This window comes from Calidris pugnax, unplaced genomic scaffold, assembly GCF_001431845.1.
Source record: "Calidris pugnax isolate Ruff unplaced genomic scaffold, ASM143184v1 scaffold103, whole genome shotgun sequence".
NCBI classification, from domain to species: Eukaryota; Metazoa; Chordata; class Aves; order Charadriiformes; family Scolopacidae; genus Calidris; species Calidris pugnax.
Window position 1 is genome coordinate 1,642,549 of NW_015090990.1, and position 14,396 is coordinate 1,656,944.

General features: G+C 35.1%; 1 protein-coding gene across 2 annotated transcripts in view; it reads right to left on the minus strand.

The window, feature by feature from the left end:
- Window positions 1–13,631, minus strand: part of MAP3K2 (mitogen-activated protein kinase kinase kinase 2) — a 34,747-nt gene extending 21,116 nt beyond the window's left edge. For both annotated transcript variants that reach the window (XM_014954590.1, XM_014954589.1), the window contains exons 1-8: window positions 13,560–13,631; window positions 11,065–11,183; window positions 9,336–9,376; window positions 7,442–7,541; window positions 5,606–5,719; window positions 4,876–4,975; window positions 3,791–3,921; window positions 651–730 (exon numbers count right to left, since the gene is read on the minus strand). In XM_014954590.1, the coding sequence (XP_014810076.1) occupies window positions 651–730; window positions 3,791–3,921; window positions 4,876–4,975; window positions 5,606–5,719; window positions 7,442–7,541; window positions 9,336–9,376; window positions 11,065–11,183; window positions 13,560–13,563 (689 nt within the window). In that variant the 5' untranslated portion in view covers window positions 13,564–13,631. The remainder of the gene's footprint in view (window positions 1–650; window positions 731–3,790; window positions 3,922–4,875; window positions 4,976–5,605; window positions 5,720–7,441; window positions 7,542–9,335; window positions 9,377–11,064; window positions 11,184–13,559) is intronic.
- Window positions 13,632–14,396: the final 765 nt, after the last annotated feature.

Here is a 14,396-nt window from a genome sequence, read left to right on the forward strand (position 1 = left end):
TATGCCAAAAGGGAGTATGCTCTGGTTTACCTGGTGGCAGTGACCCTCTCAAAACACATGAATCTCCTACCAGGTCAATCAGAACAGATCTCCAGACCCACCACAGGACACACTGCCTCTCGCTAACAGAAAGGGTTAAACAAAAAAAAAATAAGTGGGAAGTCTGTACTGGTGAAAAGGGGAGAGAAACTGAGAGTAACATCAAAAAAAGGAGGGGATTGTCTGTTGAAGTCTTCTAATGATTCTACCCTCTTTCTTGAATTAGGTACCCTCTCCTTTGGAAAAGAGAAGCTTGCTTCCTACAGCAGTACCAAAGAAATGTAAATTTGATGGGACACTGCCAAGGAAAATACTTCACACACATGTAAAACCGGCAAAATTTAAGAAAAAACTTCAGTCAGTTTTTGTAGGATCTGAAGTCTAAATTTTTCTGTTTCAAATGCAAATTATTAAAAAAAAAAAGTTTACTTCATTTTCCCATGCATTAGTAAGCAATTAAGTTTCAATAAGCTTTTAGAAATGTTCAATAACCTACAGAGGAATTTCTGGAAGAAGTTCAGAAATAGCTGTTGCTGGAGAGTTGTTATATGTTACAACTGACATACTATGCAATCTAGTAAAGACAAATAACCAATGTAAGTAATTTTTACCCATCTAAAGGGCTGTCAAGTGAGGGACAGCTTCCCGAGCCAGAGTTTTCAGGACTGCTCAGAGACAATGGATCCAGCATCTAGTAAATAACAAAGAGAAAGACCAACAAGTTCAAGTTTTTGGAATTTTTTGGGTTATTTTGTTGTTTTGGTTTTTTTAAATACTTGAAAGATTCTGCTTTGAAACACCTAATAAAAAACTAAAACCAAACCAGAAATATTAATTACTAGAGAAAAAGTTAGCTGCCATAATTGAACCTGCATTGCATTCTGCAATCCTGAAAGGACTCCATTTTCTCACATCTAACTAGAATACAGTTTTTTATTTAATCTCTATCACGCTTTGTACATCAGAAGTTGTACTGCTACATTCTTCCTTTACGTGCCACTGTCTCTTAATATCATAGCAATACCTGCATGAGAGTAGCTTAAGAGAATAACAAAAATAAGACCTCTAAAGGATAAAAAGCTGAGACAGTTTAAAAAAAAAATAATATGTGGATTATATTGTCATCACTGAAGAAAAAAATAAATTCAAATATGACAGATTTTAATGAATACAATTTATATAATCTCTGTAGTGGCTTAACTTTGGCCAACGAGCAGTCACAGAAAACAGCTGAAATCAAATACTGTAAAAAGCTTTTAAAAATTTATCTCTAGTTAGGACTCCAAGCGAGATTTTTACGCAGATTTTTAAATAGACCTGAAAAGAAAATGGAAGGAGAAAGTGGGAGAAAGCATAAAATTTATAAACACTCTCCCTTTTCACCCAAACCAAAATCCTGTTTCAAATAAAATAAATGTTCATGTGAAACTGGAGTTTATAAAACCACCAAAGACCTATTTTTTTTTTCCTGAAACACTCCTGACGACCTAGTAATTGATGCTCATGAGCTGTGTGAAATCTGCCACGTATCAGTCTGAAGAAGTCATAAAGCTGACTATCTAGGCCAGATCAGTTACATAACAAAAACAGTCATCAACACTTTCTCTGCTTCTCAAATTCTAATCTGGAGAAAAAGATTGATAATCAAGAGCATCCTCTTGATTACCAGCTATTTCTGTTGGCTGACACACGTTTTGTTTATCTCGCGCTACCACCCTTAAAAGTCCGAAGTTTAATGACAGGCAAACATCACTCCCTTCTCTTTCACAGTCGAACAATCTGGAATCTTTTACAGATTTATTTTTCAGAAGAAGTGGAAACAGAATCTAAACGTTGAATTATTGAATGTGACAATTTTACCAGCCTGCCTCTCAAAACCAGAATGGAAAGCTCATCTGTTTTCTTAAAATGAACTCCTTCCTAAAATGAAGGAGTTTTTGGTATATTATAAAACTTCTATTATTTTCTATGAATTGGACGTCAGTCTTTTGCTGTAAATGAAGAAGTTACCCCTCTGATTTTTATGGTCTGTGGTGCATGTCAAAGATCCTGAGCACATACTTTGCCAAGCACTGATCAAGGACTTACTAAAGAAATAGTGTCCAGAAACTGAGTTTACACTCTGAAAACTAAATTCACTTAAACTCCGCATCAGGGAGCACAACAATTTACCATAGGTTCAGCAATTATATTCCTCTTTTCTTGTGCTGAACAGTGGGTCCCGAAAGGGAAGAAAGCCCATCTGCTGCCATACTAATTACCTCTATAACTTAATGCAGTATGGTCTGGCTGGCAGACCACAGGCCACTTCTACCCAAGCCATGAGCTCTTCTGTAGAGAAAGTGTGGGGTCTGCTGCAGAGCGTGAATAGCTGTGCTCAGACAGATTACAGGAGAGCAGAACAAAGCCCTGCACTTCCAAATTCCCTTCCTGTCTTTGTGGGGCAGGCTCTGGCAGATGTAGGTCAATACACCAAGGTGACGTGACAACTTAGGGGGAAAGGAGCAAAGAGAAGTTGAGAGTTCCCAAGACCCCAATGTGGTGCTTGAGGCTGCTTAGGTTGAACTAACCTGACTTCCTATGAAAGTACAATTCCTGTATTTAAAGCCTGCTGACATCTTACACAACAATGTGTACATGACGGGTCAGATGTTTCTTAAATACTCTGGAATGAAAGGACATGCTGGGCCTCAGAGATCAAGTGTCTGTCTGCTCAGTCAGTGACCAAAAATGACTTTGCCCAGGCCAAAAGTAATCCTTTCGCTGAATGAACCCGGGCCTGGGCTGGATCTGAGCACGTGGCTGTGATAATGAATTGCACCCTGGTCTGGAAATTAGGAGATTCAGTCTCTTATTCCCAGCTCAGTCATTAAAATTGTGCAACAAATTGCACAATCTCTTTGCCTCTATTTTTATTCTATCATCTGTCTCTCATTTAGTCAGCTCATAAAACCATTGCCTCTTGCCATTTGTGAATACAGTGCCAATGTCAACAAGAACTCGAAGTGATTCGGGTATACAGCATTATTTATTTTCTTCCTCCTTAAAATATCTCTTTCTCCATTGCCAATTCTGTAAGCCGTTACATTCCTCCATCTTCTCTGCTGTTTTTAAGGATAGTCTTGATATTTAGACAGCAGGATTTTTATTCATGCTAAGTGTGCTGATATCCCACACCAATAATGCAGGTGAATAAGGAGAATAAAATACCATACATTTGTGAGCCTCACACAGAAATGTGACCGTGGAAAGTATTTCAGGGCCTATTTATACCAGGCCCATTGCCGCCCCCTTGCCTCTACCCCAACACAGTATCAACTGAGTCCAAATTATTCTGACAGATCCAAACTCTTCTTTAAAACCTCCCTTAATTACCTGGGAAAGCTGTAAAACTGGTCTTGCTTACATATTCTTCTCATTAAAATAAAGGGGGTTGTGCTTTCTAACGTAGACATCTCTTGCTGTAATTTATATCTATCATTACCTCACTCAACTATCATGGAAATTAAGAATATTATCTTTCTCCTTGTAGCAACATATTTAAATAATTGAAGAGACAGAGAAAAAACAAGTTTTTTTTGTAGAACTTGTTTAGTTCTACAAGACTAACCAACCACAATTATTTTATTCTCTCACAGATCATGTTCTAGAGTTGTCATCCTCTTTTTAGCCGTTCTTTTTAACAGTTCCATATCCTTCTTTCAGAAATCAACCTAACAAAAACTTTAATTTTAATCAGTCACACACGTACCTGATCCATACTTTCTGGAATGAATTCACCCTCACTATTGATACTGGTGAAGGACCCATTTCGGGCCACCTGATGCAGCTCATCTGGAATGTATCCTGGGGGAGGTGAACTCCTATCACGGGTATTAGAACCTTTTGAAAGAAAATAATAATAAAAAAAAGGCCTAGTCAGAGTCTCTTCATTAACCCTGAATCCAGGGGCTTTATTCAAATGCTTCATAGGCGCTGAGCCTGCCTAGATCGCTTTTTGCTTTAGAAAAGTCCCACATGCCTACGCAATACAAGACTTATATATAGCATTTAAAATCTGTAATTCAGAAATTATGAAAAATTTGGAGCAGGGTTGCCTCAGTTGCATTGAAAAGAATTTTCATCATACAGGAACAGAAATAAAATTTACTTTTTTTTTTACTTTTACTTGGGTAAATATCTCCTTTTGAAATCCTTCCATCCATGTCAACTAATCCTTTTCAACTCTAAGAATTTTTGTTTTTATTTGTATGATATTATGTCTGCAAGAACATTCATACCTCTATTTATAATAAAAGCATAATAAAATAATTAGATTGTCTGAAGAATTATTCATTAAACTCTCTAGTTTCATAACTAAATTTGGAATTTAACATCACACCAACTTTAAAACATGCATAAGGGGAAAGGTTATATCAATACCAAAATATGTATTGTGAACAAACATTGACACATTAAGATTAAAGAAATACGGGAATCCTAAATTGAACATGGAAATGTATTGCCACATAAGCAAATGGACTTTTCAGTAACTCATTCCTGTATCTGAAAATAAAGGAGACAACTAACTTCAACTTTTTAAGATACCCATCAGTTACCTCAAGTAACGCTACACAGATTTATTTACCTGTGATTTTTCGGGGGTTAAATATATATAATACAGAAAATTAAACCACCTTTGACTTAAAATTCAAAATCCACTCCCCTGAGTGCAAACTCATTGTAGAGTCATTGATGAGTAAAATAAATTGAAGTAGTTGAGAGCAAGATCTTAATGAAGAAAATATTACAAAAGAAAAGCTTTTACAATTAAAGCTACTGGAGTATGTAGCTTACCTATTACAGACAGTCTCCTTTTTCTGTCTGTCACACCAAACACTGTATTATCTAAATCTTCCAGTGAGGGCAGGGGCTCCACGTTATTTACACTGGGTGACTGTAAATGCAAACATATTACAAACTGCAGTTATTACTTTATACTTCTGACAATGAAAATATTTCACAAACTTTATAGGCCTGTGCAGCACATTCCTTTTTTCAAGCAGTTGAAAAGAAGTTCACCAATTTATATCAAAATTCATCCATTTTAGTATCTCAGTATTTAAAAATAATTTTCAATACGTACTAGTATACAAATCCTATCAATATCATGGCCATAATGCATTAGGTAATAACAAAATAACTCAGTATTTAGCCTATACTCTGCTGCTACTTTTTGCTACAACAAACATTTAACTTGTTGCAAAGGAGAGTCACCAACATATCCTTAAAGAGCAGTTTCAAATAACTACAGTTACTTAAATTCTATGTGCTTCTCAAATTTGTATGACATCATCATCCAGTTAAGGAATGTTTTGCTACCACTATAGGGAAGGCAAAGACAGAGGAACAGGATCTAGGAAAAGTTAAACACGACTCAATATGAAATGCTAACAGATGCTTAAAGTGAATTGAAGAAGCAATCAGTAATATTTTCAACTGGAAAAATGTAATCTTTAAGAAAAGATACCAATTATACTTCAATATGAAAAATGAGGAAAAAGACATTTAGCATGTAAACTCATACCTGTGTATTTCCATGTATTACAAGCAATATCTTGAGACTCTTCATATGAACACTACGGTCAAGCAGTTCAATAGCTTTGTCCAGGTCATCCTGTGTGGTTAATGGAATTACAAGCTACAAGAAGGGAAGAAAAAAATTTTAAAAAATATGTCTGAAACAGGACACAAGAAAGAAACGAAGAACTCAAGTGCAGAGAAACAAATAACTGATGCTATCTTTCCTTTCATTCCAAACAACTTGAAAATAAAATTTATTAAATGTTAGCTCAGGTTAGCACCAAAATGTCTGAAGTTCAACCTTAACCCTTCCTTTACATGCCTTCAATAAGTACAACATTGGTGGAACAAGTCTTGATGATGAAGGAACAACCATTTTGCATATGTACAACTTAATATCCTACAAGTTTCAGAGAAACATGCATAACAGTGTCCATGTATTTGCCAGCACCTAAATTAATGCAAGTCTATCAGATAAATAAGTGCTACATTATAGAGCATAAAGCACATTTTTGTATTGCACAATAGTACACCTGTATTTGTTTGAAGTTGCATCACTAACAGAACTTCTCCATTGAAAAACAGAATTTGTTAAGTAAGTGTATCAGGTATGATGTGATCCACATGGATCAACTAGTCCTCACTAGAATCTTACTTGGATCTAATGAATTGGAATTAACTTGGCATAAATGTATCTTTAGAACAGAAAACGTTATGCCATTAAAGTGCACTTGAGATTTGAGTTCTACAACAATTAAAATTGGGTTTATGTTTCAGGAGTGTAAATTACACCTTCTGCTCGTAACAAAAGAACAATGCAATATAGATTTTTAAAAATCTATTCTACTTGTAAACAGTCTCGGTCAGTGATGCCCACATACAGCATCAGTGAAAATACACTACTCTTATACAAAAAGCAATGGGAAAGAGAGAGCAAGGTCTTGCTAACAAATGAGCACACTCTTCATTTTAAGTTGCCATTTTAATGCTACTGACAGGTTATTACCATCACATTTTGGAAAGGTGACAGGGTGATTTGCCAACTAGTGCAGAAGTTGGCAAGAAGAAAACTTGCTCAAATGCCTAAAAATCTATCAGAGGAAGGAGCTGAGGCTAAAGCATCATGAACGGCCATTTCTCCTGACCTTTCTAATCTCCAAAAGCCGCCTGCTGGAATTTTTCATTTTGAGGATGAGTTTCGTGGAAGTGCCTGGTAAGCTGGGAGTAACCAACAGCAATTACAGGCATTTTCTTCTGCAAAGATGCAGATTAGATACAGCAATGACATTGTGCATAACCAAGCACATGAATAATTATCCACACACTTGGCTGACTGAAGGCAAAAACCAGAAGTAACTCCTAAGAACGGATCCTGCATCTGTAAATACATTTCCTATTAATAATTCCGTCTCTACTTCTAAAGGAAAGCTGGAATAATATAACATAACTAAATCCAGCATTCTAGCAACTACCTAATGAGATAAATTCTTAAAGAAAAGAAAGTGTACAGAAAGGATAAATGTTATTCCAAATTTACAAACATGAAGAAGTTCAAAGAGGTAAAACTTTTCCAATGTCACGCAACAGGACTGTGGCAGACAGGAAGACAATTTACGCATTCCCAATGAAGTCTGAGACATAATTCTTTAAGATATGACTCTCACCATAAAACATTTCATGCATCTCCTGCCTATCCTAATTTAGACAAGCCTTGCATATTTGAGCACACATTAGAAATCTGAGGTTTTGTCACAGAGTAAATTTTGTTACAAAAGCAGATTTCAGCCTTAAAATAATCAATGTACAAGTCACTGAGAATTTAGAAGACACAGAATATTACCTCATTATTGCTGTAATGCAAATCCATAGTCTGTCCAAAAGCAACTTTAGCTTTAGCTGCAAGATCTTCAAGTTTAACAGGCCTTGGTAATTGCAGGATCCTGAAACACAATTTAAGTTATAAAGAACTTTTATCCATTGCATCTGAAAATCTGGCAACTCATTACTTAAGAACGATCTTAAAATTAAATTTATTACTAAAAAGACCATAAGAGGCTATGCTTTATTCACTGTTGCCTATATTTTGAGTCATTAGAAAAACAGAGAAGAGCAGTGAAAAAGTTATAAGGGATAATCATGCATAAAATTAGATCTCATTATGACTATTTTACTTGCTTGGATATGGCTTCTTTCTTAACTTAAACCTTTGCATGCCTCCATTTCGAAGGCAAATTCTTAGAAACTGCTAAAATTCTCCGCTTCAGAAAACCAAGACAATGAAGTACCACAGGCTGATAAGTGTAAGCATCAGAAAGGAATTACTCCTACAATCCCCAATACTTTGGAAATGCAAAAGCAAAGGGTAACTGTCCTTTTATCAGTGTTTCAGTTGGTGCACTGCTTAGGGAACAATATTTCTCACTGAAATAAGGCTAGAAGCCAGGCCATTTCCAATGAAAAATTATTTTGAAAAATAAAATTTTAAAAGAAAACCCACCAATTCTCACTGTAATTAATAAGCTAGCAAGCCTGGAACTCTGCCCATTGCACTGCACACTCCTAGGTACAGAGTGTCACATTCACTGCTGAAAGAACTCTGGAATCACTTCTCTTTTCCGCTTCCCTTTTTAAAAATGAGTGAGAAAGCCATTGCACAATTTATTTTTCTTGCATAAATTCATTATTTTGTCTTCAGATCTACATACTCAGGCAACAAAAGTATTGCAGCTCATGCTGAGCAATGAGCCTGGGCTGCCCTGTACCCCAGTCCAAAACAGAGCTAGGCCCATCTGTATAAAAGCTTGGGACAGGTCTACACACGTACTTTATACTTGTGTTCATATTGAATTAATTAACTTAGTCCACTGTGAACGTGAATTAAGTTAAACTTCAAAAACACACTGTCCATAAGTAAACAGTTCTCTGTTTTAAATTCATGCTTTCACTTATTTCACAAGAAAATGCTGGGTCCTCAATTTTAAAAGCTTTTGCAGAGACTTATTTCTTCCAAATTACTTATAGCACTCAACCATTACCGATGCACTGCTACATGGAATGTGTAAAAAAGTGACAGAAATCAGCTGAAAAACGTTAATACCTTTGAAACTTACTGCTATTTTATTACCCATGACAAGAGCAGGCACATGTGGTATCCAGCACGGACACACACTGATCTATTGCACATCGCACTGCCCAGAAGTAGCACAGGTTTCATTCTGAAGCAATCTTTACTTAAGGAATTTACCATTTCTATTGACAAACAGCACGACCAGGATGTTATTTACTAATAAACTTTCTTATTACAGTTCTCAGATTGGTATAATCCAATACTGAGCTTTAAGATCTAGACTTCCTCCTCCGGGTATAACAGCAACAATATATTATCATGTATTTATTAAGTATATGATGCAGCAAAAAAATTATTTGCTGGTCTACTCATATTTGAGATCTATGCTAAAGATCTAAGTAATTGTTCTAGGCTACAAACATCTATCTGAAGTGTAAACAAATGAAGGATATTCCATGGGACATAGCTATGGTAAGATACTACTTAGAGTACACATTTTAAACAGACTAATTCTCCTTAAATTGTGTTCATATCAAAATTAAATTGAAGATCAGAGTTCAGATATCTGAAACACTTTGAACAGTTTACTTGAAACTTTATGATAGGAGCCCAATAAAATTCTATAAATAATTAAAAATCAAGATTGTTTCCTGTGTTCCCATCTTACCTTTTTTCACCTCGATGTTCAAATTTGACTCTAACATCATTCTGTAAGAAAAGAGATAAAGGAACCACTATTAGTATGTTATTACCTCCTTTAATGAGGCCATGACATCCCATTCAATAATCCTACACCAGAATTAAAATCCCTTAACAGTCCATATTCATTTTCTGTTAACCAAGCACGTTAACAAGCTACTTCTGCTGGGGTATCTGATACAGGCTTAAAGCCTTTATATATAAAAAAATACAAAAAAATATTCTGAAGTACAATAAATGCTTCTTTAAGTAAACACATCATTTTTCTATCAATATATTTGAATATTATAACATTCATAATTTCAAATTCAGTGTGGAACTGATTATCAAAGAATTATTTATCAGGAGCAGGCAGGTAGATTTAGTTCCAGGCTTAAGGAACATATCTTGTTTCATAAGCATTACTATAGAAACCCACACATGTAATTAAGCCAGTGTTCATGCAATCAATTTTCCAAAACCAAAGATACCAGTAAATATCTACAGTTATATGGAAATAAAATTGTTTTGCAAAATCACAAGTTTAGGAATCAAATTGTATCAGCAACTATTGCAGGGAAAAAAAATATGCATTCAAACACAGGGATTATATCCAAATAACAATGTTGTATCTACCAAAAACTTACTTGATTCACAAGTGATTAATTTCAAGATTCACAAATTTAAGCAGAATGAAGACCATGTAATTCTGTCTAAATCACCACTACTACATTTAAATTCATAAATGGGTCAACTGTTTTTCTTTTAACTTTCTAGATATGTATTACATGATCCAAAATTATTTGAATATATGTACTTTACTACAATGTCTAAAGTCACAGCTTGGAAGCGAGTCATATGGCACCAGCAAAGCACCATCATGTTATATACTGAACTCTTACAGCTTTTAAAGCACAGAATGAAAAAGATGTAGCCCTTGGTTTCTTATAGTTTAAGAGCCAAAAATATTCTAATACTTTGACCTTTAACAGGTTAAAACAAGACTATACAAACTGAAGTTTCATTAAATATTGGATTGTCAATTAAGGATCCAATCAAATATACATAGTTAACTCAATAGGGTTATTACAACAATTGAGACAAAAATCTACATCCTCTCCTCTCCTAATCTCTCCATACAGTTGATAGGTTTGAACTACTAAGCATTCACTAGTTTTCCATCTGTGTTCAGTATCTGCAGAAAAAAAAATACAGCTGAAAAGTACTCACATTTCCAGCATATGAATAAACAAGAAAATTGAGGCCAAAGCTGCAATAAAGGAGTATGTTTCTGCTGCTGTACTGACATCCTTTAGTATGATACAGCTGACAATTGGACCATCTAATATACCTTTAAAATTCATTCTAAAGAAGCATTCTAAATAAGAGATACCACCACACCTTGATATTTTAAAATTGTCTAGTACTAATCGAATGATAATAATAAAAAATATCAATCTACATACAGTGTCAAAATACCCCTATAATCTTCAATTTATCATGATTGGAGTCATTTAAGCATACACTATATTCTGGTTTAAAATGGCACCATTTCATTTTGCCGATAATTTAAGAACATGAACAAAGAAAATGGCAGCACACGTGGGAGACTAATAGCTCATTCTGGTATGCTCACTGGTCTGGCAAGAAAAATAATTATAGAAGTCACAGCAGGACATCCCATGTTCAATAGGTTAGTAAAGGATATTAAAGATTACCTGTTTTTTAGGTGAGGATGACTTTGGTTTTCCTGTTTCTTGCTGGGGCAATACAGGACGACTGGCCTTATGAAGCACAGCCAAATCCTGCATGATTGAATTCAAAGCTTGCTGCTCATCTGCTCAGAGAAAAAGACCAGATAAGAGGAGTGTAAATGACTGTTACATTTGAAGCGCGTTACCGTCTCATTTCACAAATAGGCAGGCATTATTCTAAACTCTAAAAGTCCATATTACATTTCAATACATAATTGCCAAATTAAAAAAGCATTACTGCCATGCTGCAAACATTTTTATTTTATTATCATTAACAGTGCTTAAGGAAATAAACAGCTTAATCAGTAAACACACTTAAATGGCAGGTCTGAAAAACTCAAGTCATAACAGAGATTGACAACTCTACAGAACTGCAGGAAAAAAAGCAGGAAAAAAAAAACTAAATAAGGTTTTTCTCCTCTGTTTCATATAATGTCCATGGATGAGGTGTTAACTAGAAATCATATATCTGTGCCCAATTCATAAAATAAGGAAAAAGTAAAGCAAGTGCTTTTGAATCATTCTTCCTCTGTCCTGAACAGGTACAGTCATGCACAGAGGAGCACACACAGACTCCCAGAGGAACACCTCCACTGTTTGAGCACCTGCTAATGGCCCACAGAGTAATTTAAAAAAAAAAAAAAAACAAAAAAACCCCCAAAACAAACAAACAAACCAACCCACAAAAAAGCCCCACAACAACAAAGAAACCCACAACCACAAAACACCACAGAACTTTTCCAGGATTGCAAATGTAGGGCTTGTTAGGGCTTACAGGGATCATTAACAAGGAGAAACAGAAGTACCGAGCAGGGACAATTTAGGGGCAGGAGCTTAGATTTTAAATTCAAAGAAAATTCTAAATCCTGGTGATTTGCTGCAGCTGTGATGTCCTGAGACCACACTAGACAAGGTTTGCCCTGAAACTGGGATCCTCCTTTAGATGGGAAAGCACTTAGAAGCCAAAAAGGCCGTACATCCATCACTAATGGAATTTATTTGTCACTAATATTTTGTATTAATTCCTTGCCACAGCAACAGTACTAGACTCAAAACACATCTATAACACAAGATAACAACATTTATCTGCTAAGGTGTTGATTGTCTGCCTTCACGCTACTTCACAATGGATATGTTTGCTGAAGAACTCATTGCTAAGTGCTGAGATTTACAAAGAACAATATTTTTCAAACGTGGATCTGAGAAAAACTCAGCACTAAAATCAGCAAGCAAGCATTCCCAGGATTCAGCAATGACGAGAATCCCTTCACACTCTATTCAAATATAACCAAATATATTTGTCATGTCAGGAAGTTGTGGGATTTCAGTGCTCTAATTTAACAGATTCTTAACAGATCAGAAAGCTGGTCTGAAAATGAGTAACTTTGATCATCACTCATACTGTCATTATCATAACTCTACTAAGATATGCAAATCTATAAAAGCAAGTTTTACTAGCAGTATTTAATGGCAGAACTGAAGGCATTCTTGCAGCTCAGTTATTCCTTTCTCAAACTAAAAGACACTTCAAAATTTGCTGCAATGAAAAAATTAAACTATTTTATTTTGTTATAGCATCTTCTAGTGCTCAGCAATTCAAAAAAATTTAAAAAATGTTCTTTTAGCAGTTGCTTGGGGGAGGTTTAATTCCCCGTGGCCACTAGGTAGCACATTTGAAACAAAGGAAACCAAAGCACAAAGGTAAAGCAACTAAAGTTTACTGAATATCCAATATGACTCAATGGTCATTTTGCTCACACAAAACATTGGAGAATATCAGAAAACCAAAGACTGCTGTATTCCTACATTCAGCTGCTTTATTATTTAGCATGAGGTTAAGAAAAAAATAGAGTAACAGTAAAAAACTTTTAAAAAAAATAAAAAACAATGTGTGTTGTGGTTGGTTGCTTTGTTGGGATTTTTTTGAGAGTGAGCACCAATAAGTAATTACAGTAACAACATGCTCAACTCATTCAAAAGGATGTACAACTTGAAAAATCAACCTCAAATTTAAAGTAACACAAATGTGCTAAATATTTAGAAAAACACAGACCATCTATACAGTCCTGGCTTTGCACTGCAGTGACAAAGAACAATATGATAAGAGTCATATAGATACAGACTTTGTGGGGCCTTTTTTCCTCAATAGCCATTACCATTTAAACCACAGTAAATATTGCTCAGTACCCTAATACCTTGAATCTCAATTTCCTATGCTTCAATTTCTAAATTGCCACGTAGTGAGGGAAAAGTGCTATATTCCAATGGATAAAAAAAAACAGAAGTATTTTGAATATTAGCAAAGCAGCTGAAGACTGCCTTTCATGTAGACATTACATTGAGTTACACAGCCAAAGCACACATTTCCTAGGAATAATATTACATTAATGCTTTTGCGCTTCAACAGAAATGAAAAGTATTCAAATTAAATTTTTATATACATTACACACAAGACTTACCCATAATGGCAGTGAGCCTGAGAACTTGAAATTCAGGGAAATGGTTGCTTCATTAGCATTATTTTATTTCCTAAAACGCAAAACCAAAAATACAGAATTATTATTCAAGTCATCAAAGCCACATAAACCAGTCAACTCTTCATTGTTTATGGGTAATTTTTCTAATATTCTACATATCAAATACTCATATAAACTACAAATGAGATTGCATATGTAGATGTGACATGTGGGGAAAACAAATATTGTCCCCAAAGCACTACTGGGCTCTGAGCAGCATACACAGACTTTCAGAAGACACGAGGCCTGAACTAAATATTCTTCCAGATTTAGCTGATTTTAGTCTCTGTCCACAGCCCCAAATGATGATTAGTAGCTTAATTAGCCATAACACTCTGCTACAAGGGATACACACTACTCCAGATTATTAAGAACTGATTCTTTTTCTACAGGTTCCCATATCTGGTGTTCAAAGTTCTGTGTTCAGAACTGCATATATACAGTTCACATATATCAATACATATGAAACTCACAGCACAAATCAAGAGGCACCAACAACTATTGATTATATAAATTAGAAAACTTCAATTAGTAGGGTTTTTTTTCATCATCATTCAAGAGTATTACACAGGTAGTCCAACTCCCCTGAAAGCAAATGCCTCTGGAAGACAACAGGTGCTAACTTTTAATATACAAATACAAGTTATCCAGAAAAGCAAAAACACTGTCATCACAGTATCTTGAACATTGGCCAATTTTAAAAAACAACAGGTAAGGACCAATTAAAATAAACTATGAGATGCTATTATGGAGCTTAACAGCAAAAAACTAAAGACATGT